Source organism: Phodopus roborovskii, unplaced genomic scaffold, assembly GCF_943737965.1.
Source record: "Phodopus roborovskii unplaced genomic scaffold, PHOROB, whole genome shotgun sequence".
In the NCBI taxonomy this organism is placed as follows: Eukaryota; Metazoa; Chordata; class Mammalia; order Rodentia; family Cricetidae; genus Phodopus; species Phodopus roborovskii.
In genome coordinates, this window is record NW_026126409.1 from 79,585 (window position 1) to 102,613 (window position 23,029).

Sequence of the window (23,029 nt, forward strand, 5' to 3'; positions counted from 1 at the left end):
GTAGGGCTGGATTTGTAGATATGTATTGGGAAACTCTTGTTTTGTCATTAAATATCTTGTTCTCTCCATCTATAGTGATTGAGAGTTTTGCTGGGTATAGTAGCCTAGGCTGGCATTTGTGTTCTCTTAATACTTTTAGAACATATATCCAGGACCTTCTGGCCTTGAGGGTTCCATGGAGAAGTCAGGTGTAATTTTGATAGGTCTGCCTTTATATGTTACCTGTCCTTTTTCCTTCGCTGCTCTTAATATTCTTTCTTTACTCTGTATGCTAGGTGTTTTTTTTATTATATGTCGAGGGGTCTTTTTTCTTGGTTATATAAAATAAATATAAAGTAAATAAATATATAAAATAAATAACTAAATAAAAATTTTTAAAGAAAAGTCAACAGTTAAAAAAAAATACCACCCTATACCATCCTATTCTGACCAGAACAGCTAAAATTAGAAACACCAATGACAACTTATGCTTGAGAAGATGTGAAGAAAGGGGAACACTCCTCCACTGCTGGTGGGAGTGCATATTTGTACAGCCAATTTGGAGACCTCTATGGCGGTTCCTCAGGAAAATGGAAATCAGTCTACCACAGGACTCGGCAATCCCCCTCTTACAGATATAGCCAAATGATCCACATCCATGTAAGAAAGACATCAGATGTTCAACTATGTTATAACAGCTTTATTTGCAATAGAAAAAACCTGGAAGCAACCTAGATGCCCTTCAACTTGAGAATGGAAGAAGAAGATGTGGCACACTTACACAATGGAATACTACTCTACAGAAGAAAAACAATGGAATATTGAAATTTGCAGTGGATAGAACTTGAAGAAGCCATTCTGAATGAGGTAACCCAGTCACAAAAAGAGTCACATGGTATGTACTCGCTCATATATGGATTTTAGACATAGAGCAAGGGATCACCAGACGATAATTCACACTGTCAGAGAAACTAGGATACAAGGAGGGTTCTAAGAGATTCATATAATGTCCCTCACAGAATGGAAAAGGGACAAGATCTCCAGAGCACATGGGAGTGGGGGGGTCAGTGAGTTGAGAGGGAACTAGGGGAAAGAGAAGGGGAGGAGACGAAAGCATGTGGGACAAGGAAGATTGAATAAGGGGAGGAATAGGGGAGAGAGAGAGAGAAAGAGAGAGAGAGAGAGAGAGAGAGAGAACATAAAAAAGGGATCCATTATAGGTTTGTAGGGAACACTGAACCTAGAGAAATGTCCGGAGACCTAAAAGAATTTACTTACAATTTGAACAGTGGAAAGGCTACCATAAATGCCCTTCCCTGATATTGACATCGATGACTAACTTATCCACCATCATGAGTCCTCATCTAGTAGCTGATGGAAACAGAAGGAAACACCCACAACTAAGCACTGAGCCAAACTGGAATCCAGATGCAGAGAGGGAGGAAAAGACCAGGCTGCAAACACACATAGAGACAGCTAACCTGAACAAGGAGGAGCTAATGGGCCCCCAGAATGATACAGGGAATTCAGAATGGTACTGACACAGACCCCTTTGAACATGGGTCTCAGCTAGAAGGCCTGAGCAGTCCAAGGCACCTCAGACAGTGGAACAAGAATGCATTCCTGGTGCACAAAAGTACTATGGTGGTACATCCCCCATGGAGGGATACTCCCTTAACCTAGGGACAGGAGAGAATTCCTAGTCCCTACTTCAAATGACTTGACAGATTTACATGACCCCACCTGAATGACATTGCCCTACATTTGGAATTGGGGTGGGGGGGTGGGAGGGGAGGGAGGTCAGGGGGCATGTGAGAGGGGATGGGGGTAAGAGGGAGGGAGGGAAGGAGGGAAAGGGAACTGGGATCAACATGTAAGATAAAATAAATAATAAAAATAAATAAATAAATTCAAGAAAAAAACAAAACAAAGAAATAAAGATGGTATCTCAGAGTTGTTTTGATTTGCATTTCCCTGATAGCTAAGGATGTTGAATATTTTCTTAAGTGTCTTTAGCCTTTTTGATTTCTTCTATTGAGAATTCTCTATTCAGTTCTGTATCCTTTTTTTTTTAAATACGGTTACTTGGCATTTTATGACTAGTATCTTGAGTTTTGTGTATATTTTGGAGATCAGCCCTCTGTCAGATGTAGGACTGATGAAGGTTTGGTCCCAGTCTGTAGTCTGCTGTTTGGTCTTGTCAGCTGTGTCCTTTGCCTTACAGAAGCTTCTAAGTTTGAAGAGGTCCCATTTATTAATTGTCGATCTCAGTGTCTGTGCTACTGGAGTTACGTTCAGGAAGTTGTCTCCTGTACCAATTTGTTCAAAGCTACCTCCCACTTTCTCTTCTAAGAGGTTCAGTGTGGCTGGATTTATGTTTAGGTCTTTGATCCATTTGGACTTGAGATTTGTGCATGGTTACAGACATGGGTCTATCTGCAGTCTTCTACACACCCTCATCCAATTGTGCCAGAACCGTTTGTTGAAGATGCTGTCCTCACCACATTGTAAAATTTTAGCTGTTTTGTTGAAAATCAGGTGTTCATAAGTGTGTGGGTTAATATCAGGATTTTCAATTCGATTCCATTGGTCTGCTGAAGGTGTTTGTCAGCTGTAGGAGTTCCCTGGTAGAGATTTTTGGGTCGCTTATGTAAACTATCATATCATCTGCAAGTAGTGAAGGTTGGACTTCTTCCTTCCAATTTGGATCCCCTTGATCTCCTTTTTTTGGTCTTATTGCTTTAGCTAGAACTCAAGTGCAATATTGAAATGATGTGGAGAGAGAGGGAAGCCTTGTCTTGTTCCTGGCTTTAGAGGAATCACCTTAAGCTTCTCTCCATTCAGTTTGATGTTGGCTGTTGGTTTACTGTATATTGCTTTTATTATGTTTAGGTATGTTCCTGTTATCCCTGATCCCAACAAAACCTTTATCATGAAAGGTGTTGAATTTTGTCAAAGGCTTTTTCAGCATCTAGTGAGATGATAATATGTTTTTTATTTATCAGTTTGTTTATATGGTGGATCACATTGATAGATTTTCGTATGTTGAACCTTCCCTGCAACCCAGGGATGAAGCTTATTTTGTCATGGTGGATGATTTCTTGGTGTGTTCTTGGATTCAGTTTGCCAGTAATTTATTGAGTATTTTTGCATCAATGTTTTGAGTAATATTGGTCCAAGAAGTTCCTCAAAGCTGATGCGATCTAATATTCTTTCAGTATTCTATTTATTTAATGTCTTGATTTTTTAAGTGGCAGGAGTACTTTTATTTTTGGTCAAATCTATTTGTTGTTCTGGTAGCTTCTTGTACCTTTATAGGCATGTTTTTTCTTTAAGTAAGGAAATTTTTCTTTTATGATATTGTTGAATATACTTTCTGATCCTTTGAGTAGAAATTCTTCTCATTCTATTCCTCTTATTCTTGTGTTTGGTCCTTTCATAATGTCCAAGATTTTCTGAAATTCATGCTAGATTATTTTAGATTTAGCATTTTTTGAACAATGACTCTATTTCTTCTATTATATCATCAATACTTGAATTTCTTTCTTCTATGTGTTGTTTTGTGTTGGTGATAATTGCATTTGTATTTCCTGTTTTCTTACTCATATTTTCCATTTCCAGACTTTCCCATTTGTTTTCTTAGTTTCCATTTTCAGGTCTTGAACATTTTTGCTCACCTATTTGATTTTCATTGTTTTATTGGCATTCTTTGAGGAATTGATTGCCTCTCTCTCTCTCTCTCTCTCTCTCTCTCTCTCTCTCTCTCTCTCTCTCTCTCTCTGGTTGTCTTTTCCTCAATTTCTACAGAAGATGTTTCCATTTCCTCTTTAAAGATCATGTGATCTTCATAAAGTCATTTTTAACAACATTTTCTTGTGATCCTGCTGGGTTGGAATGTTCAGTTCTTGCTGTCTTAGAATAACTGGGCTCTGGTGAGGCAATATTGCCCTTTTTATTGTAAATGTGTTCTTACACTGGCATGTAGGCATCTGAGTTTGGGAGGACTAAAGCTCTAGTTGTCAGTTCCTGAGTTTGCCTTTGTTAGATGGATGTTTTCCCTTGGTTTCTGATCTTCTGACCTCAGTGACCTAGCATTCTGGTGACTAGTGAGTTTTCATGTCTAGTAAGATGCCTATGCTGTTGTTTTATCACCTTCAAGACCTCTGTTTTTCTGATGCCAATTTTGTCTCTGAGTTTCCAAGTAGCCATGTGGCCTCAGGGGTTCTGCATACTTGCTTGATCTCTGTAATTTCTATAATAGCATGGTTTCCAGTGAAGTGTAAGTTTTCTGCTGATGTGGTGGCCTAGGATATGGCATGCAGGAGTATGAGAACAGCTGGGGTCTATTGGGTCAGCTTTAGAGATTGTTAACTGGTTGTAGGAAATGTCTAGTACCCTAGAGTAAGGCTTTTCTTGGTTAAGCAGAAGTTTTCTCCCAAAGTTGTGGGACAGATTAGGGAGCAGAGGCAAAGGAGTGCAGCCTGGAGCTGTTGGGTAGGCTTTAAGAAGTGTTAGTGGCCAGTGGGTGGTATCTTACCTGGGATCCTTTGGACCAACCTTGTCTCTAGTAAAGAAGTTGGAGTTGTGGGTGAAAATATGGAGTACCAGACAGAGGGTTCAGTCTGGGACTAGTGTCCCTAGATCCAGCCAGCTTCTGGTAAGGCAGTTGGAGTTCTTGGATTGAATGTGGAGCACAAGGGAGGAGGTTAATACTTTCTTAAACCATTGTTATTTTTAACCAAGTTCTAAATATTTATCCTTGTACTTACAGATAAATATATCTTTCACTCTTAATCAAAGAAATTTCTTTTTGCAATGAACAGAGAAAATTAAATTTCAGAAATGCACAGCTTGTTGATATATAGAGAACAAACCCAAACCCAGTGAATAAATACATTTTCAATTCCTACATTTATGTCTGGGGAATATCATCTTCTGTGAGACTCTACCTTCTCAACAGGAAGGAAAACTGTTCAAATGAATTCTCAATGGTATGATAGCCTAAATAAGGCTTGAGTAGTGGCAGTACTAGTAGGTATAGCCACACTAATGGAGGAAACACCATAAAACCCTAGCCCCTCTCCTACAGGCTAGTAATGACTACCAAGAGAAGGCAATCTCTGACAGGGATGAGTCGCCTAATTGATTATCCAATACCAATTAGTCAGTCCTAAAGCCATATATAAATATAAATAGATATGAATAATAATTCATATTAACATATATACATACATACATGAACAGAACTAAATGAAATCATCTGAGTGCAGTTGAATAGTTACAACTACATATACAAAACCCAGTAATTATTAAATTAAGTATAATAGGGGTAATAGATCAAAGTATAAAGAAAAGTTACCGCAGAGGAAGGGAAACTAAAGGAAAAAGAGGACTATTTTGCTAATAACAGAGTAAGAAATAGCAATTACATTACAAACATAAACTCTAATGATAAAATCCATTATTTTCTACAATTAGTAAATGTTAGCAAAATAAAACTCACTGTATTAAATTAGTCCATATATGAGCTACAAACTATAAACTTATGATATTATCTTTAATCATGACTTATACCCTTTTCTTAATGATTCCTTCTGATCTTTGTAGGTTTAAGGTGAGGACATATATGTCTTTTCTCTCCTTCCTCTTTGCCATTGAAGAGATCAACAGAAACTCTCATATTTTACCCAATATAACTTTGGGATTAGATGTGTATAATGTTGCATTTATTGATGCAGACATAATGTATACTTCTTTAATGTGGATCTCAGGGATTGACACAATTATTCCTAACTACAACTGTAGAAAGGAGAGCAAGTCTGTAATATTAATTACAGGACCAGCATGGACAGCATCTGCTCTGATTGGAGAACTGTTGGAGCTGTACAAAATTCCACAGGTAAGTATTATAGGTTTAGAGTGAAATTAATTGATCATTAATTTAGAGATATTGATATATTCATGGGGGAGGATGAAAAGTGGAGACTGGATTTATGCATCATGCAAAATTTATGTTTAAACTTAATTACTTGAGATCTTCATTAGGAATAGTGTGATAGTAGAGGTTGTAGAAGACAATGTATTTTCCAAATCATAGTCTAATCATTAATATTCCAAAACATTTTAAGGAAGAGGATGGCGACAATAACTATGAGATGTGCTGCCTGTCCTTCCCAAAATATATAGCTATCGTTAAGGGCAAATTAGGGCTCATAATTGCACAAGACTTATCTTCATATTGTTATTAACTCTTTCCTTCCCTTAGCTCACTATTGGGCGTTATGATCCCGCCATGAGTAGCAATATCCACTTAACTTCTTTATATCACATAGCTCCTAAAGACACATTTCTGGCCAAAGCTATGATCTCTTTAATCCTTCATTTCCACTGGAATTGGGTGGGGCTATATATCTCAGAAGATGAAAGCAGCATTCAGTTTTGGCATAACTTCAGAATAGAAATAGACAAGAACAGTATCTGTGTGGCCTTTGTGGAAATTATGCCAATCAGTACACTGTCTGCATCTCCAGATTTGAAAGTGGACCATTATCATCAGATCTTGAAATCATCGGTAAATGTTATTATACTCTATTTTGACTCAGATTCTCTGATCACCTTATTTTATGTGGTAGACCATTCTCGAATGACACAAACAGTCTGGGTCATGGCATCACCGTATTATTCTTCCAAAATAAAACATAGTATACTTTTTGAGCCATTTCATGGTTCTCTCATGTTTTCACACCACCATAAGGAAATCTTGGGGTTTAGAAAATTTATCCATACTGTTAATCCCTCTAAATACCCAAATGACATTTACTTAGCTATAATCTGGTCTTTCCTTTTTGATTGTTCATTTTCTGATTCTGACTGTACAATGCTGGAGAACTGTCCACTCAATGCTTCCTTGAAAATGTTACCTTGTCCAGTTGTTGACATGGCCATGCATGAGGAGGGCTACCACCTATACAATGCTGTGTATGCTGTGGCTCATGTCCTTCATGATTTATTTCTTCATCAAGTTGAATTTCAGGGACTCGAAGGTGTAAAGAGACTGGTACATTTTCCCTGGAAGGTAATGCATATTTCTTTGGATGGCACAAATTATAAGAATCAAAATTTTCTAAAGAAAGAATTTATGGGAAAAGAAAGCAAATAATTAAGATGTGTTTTTAAACAAATATTGGGAATAAAACTATTTTTCACTTTGCAGTAACTCAGAACAAGATAGGCAATGATATCATATTGAAGAACAAAATACCAGCATCAAAGAGAAAAGGCATTTTAAGTCAACATTATCACACGTGTGTGTGTGTGTGTGTTGTATGTGTGTGTGTATGTGTATGTGTGTAATTAGGATACACCAATTCATATATGGGACTGTAATTTACAGCACTCACATAGAAATTAGATGAAAACTTGCTGGAGTCATTTCTTTTCTTATTATGTAGGTTCTTTTGTTCCATTTCCCCCATCCTATGTTTTTGTCATTTAATTTAAGTAAGTTCAACTTCAGTAGAAAATATTTTCTATATAAGGATGACTTGATTAGAAATTCCTTAAGACATGACAATAGACAGAATAACTTAATTACTAAATGCTGCTGAGGAAACATGGCTATTGTATTTATATCTTCTCTTTAAACTGGACTTTATGTATTAATAACTATATGAGTATACTTATGGCATATGGACATCAAGATCAACTTTGGATATGTCAAGCTTTCACTACAGTATTGAGATCTGGATGAACAATAGTTAATCATCTTCTGATCCATGGTCCATTTTGTTTCATGTTACTGAACTTGGGAATATTATGATAATTTAGTTTTTCATACTATTAAACTTGTTATGCTTTATTTTATTGCTGTGCTAAATCTGCTTTGTGATATAATGAATAGAAAAGATCAAGGTCTTTTCCATGTGTGGCTTTCCATGTTAACCAGAGCCATTCATTTCTCCTAGATGCACTCCTTTCTAAGGAATCTTCATCTTGACCATTTGATTTTGGATGAGAAAAAGAAATCGGTGGCAGAATATGATATCCTTAACTATTGTCATTTCCCAACACATTTTGTACATACATTGAAAGTAGGAATGTTTTCTCCATTTGCCTCACCTGGTCATCAATTGACCTTAAATAAGGACATGATAGAGTGGCCCTTAGGATTTACAGAGGTTGGTGGAAGCTAACATAACATTTTGAAATACAAACATTAATCAGCATCACATTCTTGTTTTTATTATTCTTTATTTCTGTCTGCTCTGTTATTGACCTCCAATGAACATTTCTCAACTATAATTTAAGAACTTTTGTTTACACCAATGGAATTGGTCTTCTGTGTTTGTCAATTTTTGCATAAGACTTATGTCTTTCATAAGATTCAAGTGCAATGTCTGTGTGAACATTTATCACTTTAAAATGGTCTCAGTAAATAAACCTATAAGAACACACAGAGTATAAATGGTTTTTCCCTTAGTCAGGTATTTTATTGATATTTGTCTTGTATCATGGTATTACAGCAGAAGTGCATGACAGAGGAACTTATTCCCCACATGATAGTCAAGTAGCAAGTGCAAAACATTTGGTACCATATTGCAGTTAAATAAGGATCAGGATTAAAAAATAGGCTGAATAGATGTTTATTCAGGGAGAAATAACTTACAACCTAGACAGATTAACACCAGCAGGCTCCACCAGATACTCTCCTCTCTGTGACCTGCCAGCAAGAGAGCATTCCCCAGCTCCTCCTCAGACCTCTTTCACAAGTCACTTCCTCCCATGGCTCCACCCCCAATGGGCGTGGTCAGTACCACAGAAGGAGACAAAGTGAATCTCCCACTACAGTACCAGATTTGAATATCCCCACTTAAAACACCAATTTAGTGAACTTGCATTTATCATGATCCAAATCTTACAATTTCCACTAATTCTCAGAGAGTATCAAGATTAGAGTACTATATTTAGGCCATGAACACATGTGCAGACAAACAAGAACTTCTAAAGAATCATTTTACTAAAGAACACATTATGTTTAAAGTTTCTGTTTACTGAGTCATTACATGAGTAATGCATTTATTGATACATTGCATGAGTAAATGGAGCAGTTACTAATGCATCTCTAATTTTCCTCAGACCCCACAGTCACTATGCAGTGAGAGTTGTGGTCCTGGATTCAGGAAAGCACATGTGGAAGGAAAGGCTATCTGTTGCTTTGATTGTATCCCTTGTTCAGAAAATGAGATCTCTAATGAAACAAGTAAGTTTCATTCTGAACATTATGAACACAATCATCTTCTTTATTATTCCTATTTAAATACAAAAAAAATGATATCAACTGGACAATGGTGGTATACACCATTAATCCCAGCACTCAAGAGTCAGAGGCAGGTGGATGTCTGTGAGTTTAAGGCCTGCCTGGTCTCTAGAGGAAGTTCCAGGACAGGGTCCAAAGCAGCACAGAGAAAACCTGTCTCAAAACAAAAACAAACAAACAAAATAAGAAATGGATATCAATTAGAAAATATCTTTAAAACCAAACTACTTTGTCTGTATTTATTGATTGTAACAATGCATTATTAAAATAATAGTACAAAATATATCATAAGCAAAGCACAAATACAACTCTGTCTTGATAATTACTAAATTTTAGGAACTAGAATTCTTGGTTGTCTTGTTTAAAAGTTAGAGGAATCTCCCACCTATCTTTCAGTTTCAGTTCTTTTCAAAGTTTTTATTTCATTAACAAATTGTTTTTTGGAAGACCCAAAACTCACCCTGAGAGCCATGGCAGAGGGAAGCCTGAGCCTCAGGCCTGGGGCAGTGTCAGTGTGAGGCCTGAGCCTCACACCCAGAGCAGCATCACTGAAGCAGCAGCAGATGGAAGCCTGAGCTTCAGGCCTGGGGCAGTATCAAAGGGAGTCCAGAGCCTCAACCCTCAAACAGTGTCACAGCGAGGCCCAATCCTCAGGCACAGGAGTGGGAAGCAAATGCCGACTAAGACAACAGCAGTGTTTTCCAGCAATGTCTTCCAGAAACTATCACAAGAAGTTCCTTTTGGAAAGGGCACCTGTGTCCAGACAGCATCCACTGCCATTTTTGGTTGGAGATACTCTTCTGGTACAGTGGCCATTGGACCCTCAGCCTCACTCATACCTAGAGGAACAATCATAGAGCAGTGGCCCTATCTCCAATGGAATGAATATTCACCAGAGCTGTAGCCCCCACCTTTACCTCAAGAAGTGGCCACCTGTGCTGGGTCCACTTCCACCAGTAGGAGTGTTCACCAAAGGCTCTGCTCTGTTTGTTCCTGAAGGAGAAGTCCACTTAGCCACAGCCTCCAACTATACCAATTGGAAAAAGAGAGACTCCACAAGCTCCACTTATACTGATTAGGGGAAGAGATGCCTAGATAACAAGGTAAGAACACACTCAACAATATAACGAAAAATATGCCACCAATAAAAACTAGTAGTACTACAACAGTGAGATGTGAGCATCCCAACACAGATGAACCAGAAGAAAATGACCTAAAAACAGCCTTATGAGGATTATTGAGGCCATTAAAGAGAAAATGAAAAATTCTCTTAGAGAAATGGAGGAAAAGACAAACAAAATAATTGAAGAAGTCAACAAATCCCTTAAAGAAAACCAAGAAAAAGCAACAAAGAAGTGAAGGAATTGATTCAAGACTTGAAATTTGAAATAGGCAATGAAGAAAACACAATTGATGGAATTCTGGAAATCAAAGATCTAGATAATATGAGCAGGAATCACAAATGCAAGCATAAACAACAGAATATAAGAGATGGAAGAATTTCAGGCATTGAACATACCATACAGGAAATAGATTCATAGGTCAGAGAAAATTTTAAGTCCAACAAATTCTTAACCAAAAACATGTAGAAAACCTGTGATACCATGAAAAGACCCAACCTAAGAATAACAGGGATAGAAAAGGGAAAAGAAATCCAACTTAAAAAAAAAAAAAGTTCAACTCAAAGGCACAAAAAAATGTATTCAACAAAATCATAGAAGAAAATTTCCCAACTTAAAGAAAGAAATGCCTATGAAGACGCAAGAAGCTTACAGAACACCAAATAGACTAGACTAAAAAAAAATTCCTCTCACCACACACAAAATATACAGAAAAAAATATTAAGAGCTGCAAAAGAAAAAGGTCAAGTTACACAAAACAGCAGACTCATGAGAACACCTGACTGCTGAATGGAGAATCACAAAGCCTTAGAAGGTCCCAGACAGACATTATGCAAACTTTAAGAGACCATGGATGCCAACTCAGGCTACTATACCCAGAAAATATTTCAGTTACCATAGATGGAGAAAACAAGACATTCCATGACAGAATCAGATTTAAACAATACCTATCCACAAATCCAGCCCTACAGAAAACACTAGAAGAAAAGCTCCAACCCAAGGAGGTTAGAGGTACCCAGGAAAGCATAGGCAATAAATAATCCCACAACAGAAAAACCTTACAAAAGGAAATACACACATCACCACTACCAAAAATATAACAGGAATCAATAACCAATAGTCACTGATATCCCTTAATATCAATGACCTCAACTTACCTATAAAAGGACAGGCTAACAGAATGGATAAGAAAACAGCATCCATCCTTCTGCTGCACACAAGTAATATACCTCAACTTCAAAGACAGACATTTCCTAAGAGTAAAGGGTTGGCAAAGATTTTCCAAACAGAAAACCAGTAGCATGAACACTGAGAGCAACAGTTAATAAATGTGACATCCCAAAAATGAGAACTTCTGTAAAGCAAAAAACATGGTCAACAAAACAAAATGGCTCCCTTCAAAATTGGAAAAGATCTTCTCCAACCCCATATATGACACAGGGCTGATCTCAAAAATATACAAGGAACTCAAGAAATCAGTCATCAGACTACCAAATAATCCAATCAAAAAATTGGGTACAGATCTAAATAGAGAATTCTCAACAGAACAATCTCAAGTTGTAGGAAGACACTTAAGGAAATGTTCAACATTTACACAATGGGGTACTACTCAAGAAAAGATGACATCCTAAAATTTTCTGACAAATGAACAGCACTAGAAAAACAAAACAAACTAACTTGAGTGAGTTAACTCATACCCCCAAAAAGGCAAATATAGTATGTACTTACTGGACCTACAATCCCCAACCCCAGAGAAGCTAGAACCCTCTTCCAGAAACAGATGGGAGCACATGCAGACATCAACAAGTAACCATTGACCCAAGCTCTTGGAGTATAATTAAATTGAGGAAGGATCGATAATATAAACAAAGGAATCAAGGCCGTGGTGAGAAAATCCACAGAATCATCTGACCTTAGCTAGTAAGAGATCACTGACTCCAGTCTGAAAAAAATGGAGAACCTACATAAAACTGAACTAGGTTCTTTAATATAGATGACAATGGTACAGCTGGGGCAATATGTGAGGCCACTGGCAGTGGGCCCAAGATCTAACACTAACGCACAAACTGACTTAGTGGAGGCCCTTCCATATGGAGAGATACCTTGCCCAGCTTATACATAATGGTGGGGGGGGGTAGAGAGGTGCCTTGTTCCTGCCTCAACTAGATGATGGGATTGAATTAGTAAAATTACTAAGGGAGGTCTTACCCTTTCTGAGGAAATGATGGGGAGTTGGGGTGAGCAGAAGTAGAGGGAATGAGAGGAGAGGAGGGAGAGGGAACTGGGATTGGAATGTAAAACTTAATTAGAAATTGGTTTTTAAATTACATTTTAGTCAATATAATGATTTTGTTTCCATGAATAGTATTTAAGAGTTTATTCTTTTTAAGTTCATGCTTTTGAAAAATTATTCAGCTCTTTCTTCATGTATTATTTAAATTTCATTAATACTTTTACAATCATTTTATACTTTTATAATCATTCTCCCAAATTCTTTGTCCCATGCTTCATCTGAGTAATTTTTGTTGGAGACCATTTTTGTTAGACAGGTGAATTCAAGGAGGATAGGATAATGTCTTAATCTTTTTATTTTATTTGCATTTCTGTGATGAGGATAGTGTGGGTAGAATCTTGTTTTCACTGACATAGACAGAGTAGGATGACATAGAGCACAGAATGTGCAGTTAGGGTTTATTATAGACTTTGGAGATGACTGAAGTGGAATGAAATCAAATGACCACCATAGATAGGGCTGTCATTCAGGACATATTACAGGTGCATCCTACAACTGTGAATAGTGCAAGCAAGGTTGTTCCATCTAGACCAGGACAATGGATTAGGCCTAGGTTTGATCTGGGGGTTGAGTTGGATATATGAAGGGCAGGATTGGGTAGACTCATCTGTCTAGAAATAGAAACAAGACATCTAGGATCTGTCTGGTCAGAGAATTTTGGTGTGGTATTCAGGGAATATATAGGTTGTTGGAGGGAGATGTGGGTTTTGTCCAGACCATGAATGCTGGGATAAAGTAGATAGGTTATTCAGAATAGGCTAGAACACTGGATGTGGGGCCTTAACTATATCTGGGGGTGGAGGAGAGGATGAAGTGGTCTCATATGATTGGAACCTAATACGTGGTTAGAGTGGTGGTTGTATGTGATGCATAAGGTAACTTTAGAATTTATCTTTTATCTTGTGATACTGGAATGTGAATGAAAGCATACGCAACTCCATATAACTTATTTGACTCTAGAAATCTACTGATTTTAATCTTACAATTTTGCAAAATGACATGTTCATCATATCTAGTAAGTTTCTGGTGGTATTTATTGATCCTTTTATATGTGATATCACATATGCAAAGAAGAATAATTTGCAGTATTTTCCCATTTATAAGCATTCATCATCTTTATCTATTCATTTTTTTATTTTTGGTGTTTTCTGTTTTCTTTTCTATGTGTTTTTATTTCTCTCAGGGCACTGCTTTTAGCATGCCCAGGATATTTGGCGTTTTCTGTTTTCTTTTCTATGTGTTTCCAGGAAGTTTTAACTTTCCTTTTTGTTTACCTCTTGACACATTTGTCCTTTAATAGTATGTCAAACAATTTCTATTAGTTTACATATCTTCTAGAGGTTCTTTTGCTGTTGGTTTTGAGCTTTATTGTATTATGAACAGACAGAAACAGTGTTGTTAAAATTTTATTGTACCATTGGCTTTTTGTGTTATTAAATACTTCTATTTTTTTACTTATTATATATACAATCTTCTGATGACATTTATGCATCCATAGCAGAAGGGGACACGAGATCTCATTATAGATGGTTGTGAGCCACCATGTGGTTGCTGGGAATTGAACTCAGAACCTCTGGAAGAGCAGCCAGTTCTCTTAACCTCTGACTCATCTCTCCAGCCCCTTTTTGTATTATTAATACATGTGATTTGTCATCTACTTCACAGAAACTTTCATGGGCTGCTGGATGCAATGCATAGTCATTACTCTTTGAAGGATATGTTAGGTACATTTGATGTATAGTCTCATTTAGTTCTTGTGTCTCTCCATTTACTTTTGTCTAGATAAGCTGTGTGTTTGACAGTACAGGAAATTGAATTAAATAATACTGAATTGGAGTCAATCAGTACCATGATTTCTAGCAAGATATTACTTTAGAAATTGGATGTGACAATGTGTAGACTTCATGTGTTTAAGATTGTAATGTCTTCTTGGCTTATTGGTCCCTTGACCAGAATGAAGTATTCTTTTTAATGTCTTCTGATTAATTTTGTTTGAAGTCCATTTTGAAAGATTTTGAGAGAGTGACACCAGCTTGTTTCCTGGTTTCATTTGCTTGGAATTGATTTTCCAATCTTATATGGTTTTTGTATTGGCTTCTTTTATGCTTAATTTTGGTTTGTAATTTGTATGTTTATTTTCATGCCTTTTAGTAATAAAGATTATGTTTTTTAAATACTTTTTAAATTAATTTATTTATTTTTTCTTATTTTACATATCGATCCCAATTCCATATACCCCCTTCCTTACTGCCTCCCTCCCTCCCATGCCCCTGACCACCCTCACATCCCATCCCCCCACTCCACAGGGAGGGTGGTACCTTCTAGGAGGGGTCAACAAAATCTTTCCAGTCATTTGGAGTAGGGACTAGGCCCTTTTGTGCACCAGGGATACATCCTGGTTCCACTGTCAGAGATCCCTTAGACTGCCCAGGCCTTTTAACTGAGACTCATGTTCAGGGGGTCTGAGTCGGCCCAATGCTGGTTTCTCAGCTATCAGTCTGGGGACCCATTAGCTCCTCCTTGTTCAGGTCAGCTGTCTCTGTGGGTTTCTGTAACCTGATCTTCTCCTTCCTCTCTGCATCTGGATTCCAGTTTGGCTCTGCTTATGTTTCCATTAGCTACTAGATGAGGGCTCTATGATGGTGGATATGTTAGTCATCAATCTCATTATCAGGGAAGGACATTTATGGTAGCCTTTCCACTGTTGCTCAAATTGTTAGTTGGGGTCAGTCTTGTAGGTCCCTGGACATTTCTCTAGAGTCAAGTAGGAATCTAAGAGATTCATACAAGGTCCCTCACAGAAGGGGAAAGGAACAAGATCTCCTGAGCATATTGGGAGTGGGGAAGGGCAGTGAGTGAAGTGGGAGCTAGGAGAAAGAGAAGGGGAGGAGAGGAAAGCACATGAGACTAGGAAGATTGAGTCAGGGAAGGAATAGATGAGAGGAAAAAGATATATATATTAAAAGAGGGAGCCACTATAGGTTTGAAGAGAAAATGGACTCTAGAGAAATATTTTTCTTTACAAAATATTGTGATAGTGTATTTGTTTTTGTTTTTGTTTTTCTAGATTTTCTCCACTTCTCTAACAATCCAAATTCACACTTTCCTTTTTATATTTCATGAGAAAACAAATGGGGATTCAAAATAAAATAGCTACAAATAAAACAAAACAAAATAAGACAAAATAAACAAATAAAAAGTCATAAAAATGCACAAGGCCTTGTACATATATACATATTCACAGACTGAGAAATCCCATAAAAGTGCATAATCAGAAACCATAATATACAGGCAAAATACCTGTAAGACAAAAAAAAAAAAAAAAAAAAAAAAAAAAAAAGAAGAAAAGAATAAAAAGAAAAAAAAGTGCCCAGTTAAAGCATTGTGAAACAAAAAATAAACCAAAACACCATATGAAAACAACAATGAAACATTAAAACAAAAACTGAGGAAGAGAGTTTGTTTTTTGTTATTTAGGTATTTTGGGGCATAAGATGTGCACTTAAATATGGTTTGTATACCCAATGAGACTCTGTTGGAGAAAATTAATTTTCCTTTATGAGCAATTACTAGTGTTAGATTGTTTCTAAGTTATATATGGAGGTTTGTGTCCAAATCCCTTCTCAGCATGGAATCCCCATCTTGCTTAGACCTGTGCCAGCCCTATGTATACTATGACAGACTGAGTCCTTGTAGGACAGACTGAGGCCTATAAGGCATTGCTTCTTTGAAACCTTCCATCCCCATTGGCTTTTATGCACTTCCAGCTACCTCTTCTGCAATGATCCTTGAACCCTGAAGGGAAGTTGAGAGGCATTTCATTAAGGATTGAACGTTCTAAGATTTTTTTACTCTCTGCATATAGTCTAGTTCTGGCTCTTCATATTTGTTCATATCTACCGCAGGATGAAGATCTCTGATGATTTCTGAGCAAGATAGCAGGATGTTGTTAGCTGCCATTTTATTACTGCATTCCATTAGCAAAACAGCAGTGTTTGATTTTCTTCTCCATCTATGGCCTATCTAATGGTTCTTATGCACCAAAGCAATGTCAGAATGTGTTCTCACTCATAGAGTGTGCTCTAAATCTGAATAAAGTGGCTGATTACTCCCACAATGTTTGTCCACTGTTGTCCCTGTGTATCTTGCAGACAGGTCACCATGGTTGATTAAAAGGTAGTGATTATTATTTTCTTTTGGTAGATTTCAGAGTAAGTTTCAGTATTATCAAAATTAGTCATTAGGACTGAAGTGTTAGGAAACCCATAATTTTCTCTTTAGCTATAAGGCACTATTAGTTTGTGGAGAATAATAAAATCCCAGGTTATGGCCTATATTGTTTGATGGTTTAAGTGGATCCCCCTTTGACACAAGTTCCATTAGCATAATCTAATGTTCCAACCACTGAAGGTCTCATTTGATGGCAAGAGATACCTAATTGGGGAATCTTTCCATTTTCTGGTCTCTTACTAATAAATTTCCCTCAAAACTTTTTTATTTCACAATAGATATGGAGCAGTGTTTGAGATGTCAGGATAATCAATATGCCAATATGCAGAGAATTCACTGCATTGAGAAACGTGTGACCTTCCTGTCCTATGAAGACACCTTGGGGATGATTTTAACATCCCTATCCTTGTGCTTCTCTGGACTGACAGTTTCTGTTTTGGTGGTCTTTGTAAAACATCGAGACACTCCAATAGTCAAAGCTAATAATCGATCACTTAGTTATATTCTGCTCATCTCCCTCACCCTCTGTTTTCTCTGTTCTTTGTTCTTCATCGGTCATCCCAACATGGCCACGTGCATTCTGCAGCAAACCGTATTTGGAGCTGTGTTCACTGTGGCTCTTTCAACTGTCTTAGCCAAAACTGTTACTGTGGTACTGGCCTTCAGAGTTACTTCTCCAGGAAGAAGGATGAGGTGGTTGCTGACATCAAGAGTACCAAACTTCATAGTACCCTTTTGCACTCTCATCCAACTTATTTTCATTGGCATCTGGCTGGGGACATCACCTCCTTTTATTGACACAGATATACTTTCAGAATATGATCACATCATCATTGTGTGCAACAAGGGCTCAGTCACTGCCTTTTATTGTGTCCTGGGATACCTGGGCTGCCTGGCACTGGGGAGCTTCACCTTGGCTTTCCTGGTAAGGAACTTGCCTGATACTTTTAATGAAGCCAAGTTCCTGACATTTAGCATGCTGGTGTTTTGTAGTGTTTGGGTCACTTTCCTTCCTGTCTACCAAGGCACCAAGGGAAAGTCTTTGGTGGCCACTGAAGTAATATCTATCTTGGCTTCTGGTGTTGGGCTACTCGGATGCATTTTTCTTCCAAAGTGCTATGTTATTTTGTTAAGGTCAGAAAGAATTAATAGTTATCATTGTAGGAATAAGAAACATTTTGAAACTAAAATGTCTTCTGAAATATAAACATGTTTTTCCTAAATTGGAGATCCTGGGACAGGTACAATACACTTTAATCATCATACTGAACTCTTCTTTTTGCTTTTATGGACATATGGCTCTGGAATTATTCTAACATTTTAATCATTACAAACTGTAGCCATCAGCTCATCCCCTTTTATTCCCCCCACTTTATTTTCAGAAATTTTTTCAGAAATATGTGATTCTTGCTTTAAATATGTACCTCCTTCTTGTCACCATGGAAGACACCTTTTATTTACCCTGTCCAGATAGTTTGTTTTCTGAGATTATTTTATCAAAACCAAACTTTAAATATCTGCATTTCATTATCTCATACTACATTTTGCAAAATTACTATTGTTACATTGTAGTTTTATATATATGAATGCATTCTACATGTATTTTCATGTTTTCTAATTTCCATTAAAGGTATTTATGTACTCATTTCATGTACTAACTGTAACCCTATGATTTAACAGCAATTATTTGATTACTTTTAGATTTTTCAACAGTTTCAAGCTCTAACTCTCTGTAAGTCTTCACATATGAAGCACTAGATTAATTTGCTATATTGATGTTTTTGAAGACTTTCCATTAGTGTATATTTTATTTGCCACCATTTGATATTTGAAAAAAATCCAATGTCAGCCAATCACAGCAGCAAATTCTCAGCTAATCCAAAGAAAAGATTATAAACAGTATGACAAAATGAAGAAAATGCACAGATCTTCTTGAGCTACCCTTATCTGGCAGTTTAGGTAGTTTCTGCTTATCAAAGCAATACTTTATTCTCTGGTACCAACTTCTGTGTTAAGATTTCTATTGCTGTGAAGTGACACCATGATCATGGCAATACTTATGAAGGAGAACATTTAATTGGTGAGGCTTACAATTCAAATGTTTAGTCCATTATCATCATGTCAGGACATAATGGCATGCAGGTACATATGGTGCTGGAAAAGGAGCTGAGGATCCAACATCTTAATTCACAAGCAACAGGAAGCAAACTGTAACCTGAGAATATGAGACCCCAAAGTCAACCCCCACAGTAACAACTTCCTCCAGCAAGGCCATATCTTCTAAGACTACTACTCTTTATAAGCTTACAAGGGCCAATTACATTCAATCTATCACAGTAGTTGATGATCTTGTGGGCTTTTTGTTGTATCTTCTGAGAGACCTTCTACTATCGTGCTTTGAGATGGTCCAAAGCTCCAAGGCTTCTTTCAGTTCAAGGACTACTGAAATGCCATGCTGAGAAATGCAGCAAGCATGTATGAAGGGGAGTCATCTTTGGATGAGTCATAGTCTTGTTGTGTTCTGTGGGATCCCTATATGGAATGTGAAGGGGGTGTCATGACATTTTGTTTGTAATCTAACAAATAAAGCTTGCCTGAAGATCACAGTGCAGAGCTAAGCCACTAGTTAGGCACACACACACACACACACACACACACACACACACACACACACACGAGAGAGAGAGAGAGAGAGAGAGAGAGAGAGAGAGAAAGAGAGAGAGAGAGAGCTATTAGTTAGCCAGACACATACTAAGCTACCAGTTAGACACACACCTAAGCCACTAGTTAACCATTGAGGACAGGCAGTGGTTGCTGCTCATTTAATTTTAGCACTCAGGAGGCAGAGGCAAATTGATCTCTGTGAGTTCAAGGCTACCCTAGGCTCCATGAGAATGAGCCAGTCTAAAAGAGAAATAGACCTCACACCTTTGATCCCTAGAGAGGAATATAAGGTCTCAGTGCAGTCACAATGAAACTCTAAGAAGAGAAAGTGGGAAGTACCCTTAAACTCATTGTCACAGGAGACTACTTCCTGAATATAACACCAGTAGCACAGACACTGATATCTACAATTAATAAATGGGACCTCCTGAAACTGAGAAGCTTCTGTAAGGTAAAGGACATAGTCAACCAGATAAAATGGCAGCATACAGAATCAGAAAAGTTCTTTACCATCCCTACATCTGATAGACAGCTGATCTCCAAAATATATAAAGAACCCAAGAAGCTAGTTAACAAAACAACAAATAATCCAATTAAAAATGTGGTATAGATCTAAATAGAGAATTCTCAACAAAGGAATCGCAAATGGAATTCTGCAATATCCTTAGTCAAAAGAGAAATACACATTAAAACAACTCTGAGGTACCATCTTGCACCTGTCAGAATGACTAAGATCAATAACACTGATGACAGCTTATGCTGTAGAGGGTGTGGAAAAGGGAACAGTCCTGAATTACTGGTGAGAATGCAAATTGTACAGCTGCTTTGGAAACCAGCATGGTTGTTTCTCAGGAAAATGGGAATAGATCTATCTTAAGACCCAATAATTCTACTTTTAGGCCTATATCCAAGGGATGCACACTCAAACCATAAGGACACCTATTAATCTATGTTCATAGCAGCATTATTTGTAGTAGCTAAACCTGGAAGCAACCTAGATGCTCCTCAACTGAAGAATGGATAAAGAAAATGTGGCACATATAACCAATGGAGTACTATTCAGTGAAGCAATTACCTTAAATGTTCTTCCTATATAATAAGATTTATGACTACCTTAAATGCCATCATAGAGCCTTCACTCAGTATCTGATTGAAGCAGAAGTGGAGATTCTCAGCTAAGCATTGAGATGAATTCCTGTAGTCAAGTTGTAGAGAAGGAGGAGTGATGAGCAAAGACCAAGTTGGGGAAACCCACAAAAACAGCTCACCTGAGCAAGAGCAAGCTCACTGACTCCAGACCGACAGCTGAGGAACCTATATAATAACAATCTAGGCCCCCTGAATGTGGGCATCGGTTTCAAGGCTTGGACAGTCTATGGGGCCACTGGCAATAGAACCAGTATTTATCCCTAGTGCATGAACGGGCTTTGGGAGCCCATTCGCTATGGAGGGATACTTTCTCAGCCTAGATACAGGCAGGAGGGCCTCAGTCCTTCCCCAAATGATGTGACAGACTTTGATGATCCCCCATAGGAGGCCTCACCCTCTCTGAGGAGTGGATGGAGTGGGATGGGGAGATGGTGAGGGAGTGGAAGGGTGAGTAAATCAGATTGTTTTTAATTTAAATAAAGCTGGTGTAGCCATTTTCATTTGAAAATAGATTTCAAACCAAAATTAATTAATAGGTACAGAAAAGGAGACATCATATGCATCAAAGTAAAAGTACATCAAGGTAATGCATCAATTATTAATATGTATGGCCCAAATGCAAGGGCACCCATGTTGTCAAAGAAACATTACTAAAGCATAAAACACTAACTATCACACACTGATAGCTGAAGACTTCAGTTTCCCACTCTCACCACCAAATACATTATCCAGACAAAAACTAAGAAGAGAAATGCTGGAGCCAGCAGACTTTATAAACAGATAGACTTAGCATATATGTATAGAACAAAAGAATATACCTTTTTCTCAAGATCTCATTGAACTTTCTCCAGAATTGATCCCATACTTGTCACAAAGCAAGTCTCAACAGATAGAAGAAAATTGCAATTATCCCCATAATCTGTCAGACTACCCTGATTGAAGCTGGAATCTCAACAATAACAGAAAAAACAGAAAGATTCCAAACTCATGGAAGATGAACATCCCTCTACCCTGCAAAAGAGTCAAGTCCAAATAGATGGAAGACCTCAACATTAATCCAGATACACTGAACATGCTAGAAGAGAAATTGGGGAATAGCCTTGAATGCACTGACACAAGAAAGTCCCTAAACAGAACACTTATACTATTGTCACTAAGATCAACAATGAATAAATGGAACCTAATGAAACAAAAAAGCTTCTATAAGGCAAAGGATAATGTCAAAAGACAAAATGGTGTCCTACAAAATGGAAAAATATTTTCACCAATTCCAGATTTGACAGAGGGATAATACACAGTATTTATATAGAACTCTAGAAAGTAGCCATAACAAAACCAAATAATCAAATTAGAAAATGGAGTACAGATCTAAACAGAGAGGTCTCATTATATGAATGTCAAATGGTGAGAAAAACTTAAAGAAAGGGAATTACAAATCAAAACTACTTTGAGATTCCATTTTATACCTGTAAGAATGGCTAATGTGAATAACACAAGTTAAAGCTCATGCCTGCAAAGATGTGAAGCAAGGAGAATACTACTCTACAACTGGTGGGAGTGAAACTTGTACAGTCACACTGGAAATATTATGGTCTCTCAGAAAATTGGAAGCCATTCTCCTTCAAGACCCAGCTGTGACACTCTTGGGCATATACCCCAAAAGCACTCCATCCTATCACAAGTATACTACTAGCACAATTATGTTCACGTGCCTTTTTCCAAAATAGCCAGAAACTGGAAATAACCTAGATGTATCTCAGAGACTGAAAAATGGGTAAAGAAAATATGATACACTTACTCAGCTGTTCATAAAAAATTATTATCATGAATTTTGTAGTAAAATTAGTGGAACTAAAAATTTTTCTCAAGTGACCAAATTCAGGCTCAGAAATAAAAACATGATATATGCTGGGCACGCCTTTAATCCCAGCACTTGACAGGCAGAGGCAGGTGGATTTTTGTGAGTTCAAGGCCAGCCTGGCCTACAGAGCTATTTCCAGGGCAGTCTCCAAACCAATACAGAGAAACACTGTCTCAAAAAACAAACAACAAAACAAAATAAAAAAAAATTGATCCAGTGGTGTATCAATTAGTATATAAAACACTCTTAAGGGCAGGCTCCAGATTTGGAAATAGATGGCCAAGAAAAAAAAGAACCTAATGGCATTTTGGGGATTTTTTTTATCTCATGATATTTATGATATCTTGTCAATAAATTTGATTTTTAAGTTTATAGTTCCTTTGTGTATATGTTATGGTTTCCAAAATCCATAGGGA

The 23,029-nt window shown here is 37.4% G+C and overlaps 1 protein-coding gene across 1 annotated transcript in view; it reads left to right on the plus strand.

Annotated features, from left to right (window-relative positions):
• The window catches only part of LOC127220187 (vomeronasal type-2 receptor 116-like), a 58,730-nt gene extending 40,533 nt beyond the window's left edge, over nucleotides 1-18,197 (plus strand). The window contains exons 2-6 of the mRNA XM_051181907.1: nucleotides 5,587-5,878; nucleotides 6,245-7,054; nucleotides 7,944-8,156; nucleotides 9,115-9,238; nucleotides 17,218-18,197. Of these exons, the coding sequence (XP_051037864.1) occupies nucleotides 5,587-5,878; nucleotides 6,245-7,054; nucleotides 7,944-8,156; nucleotides 9,115-9,238; nucleotides 17,218-18,146 (2,368 nt within the window). The 3' untranslated portion in view covers nucleotides 18,147-18,197. The remainder of the gene's footprint in view (nucleotides 1-5,586; nucleotides 5,879-6,244; nucleotides 7,055-7,943; nucleotides 8,157-9,114; nucleotides 9,239-17,217) is intronic.
• The last annotated feature ends 4,832 nt before the right edge of the window (nucleotides 18,198-23,029 follow it).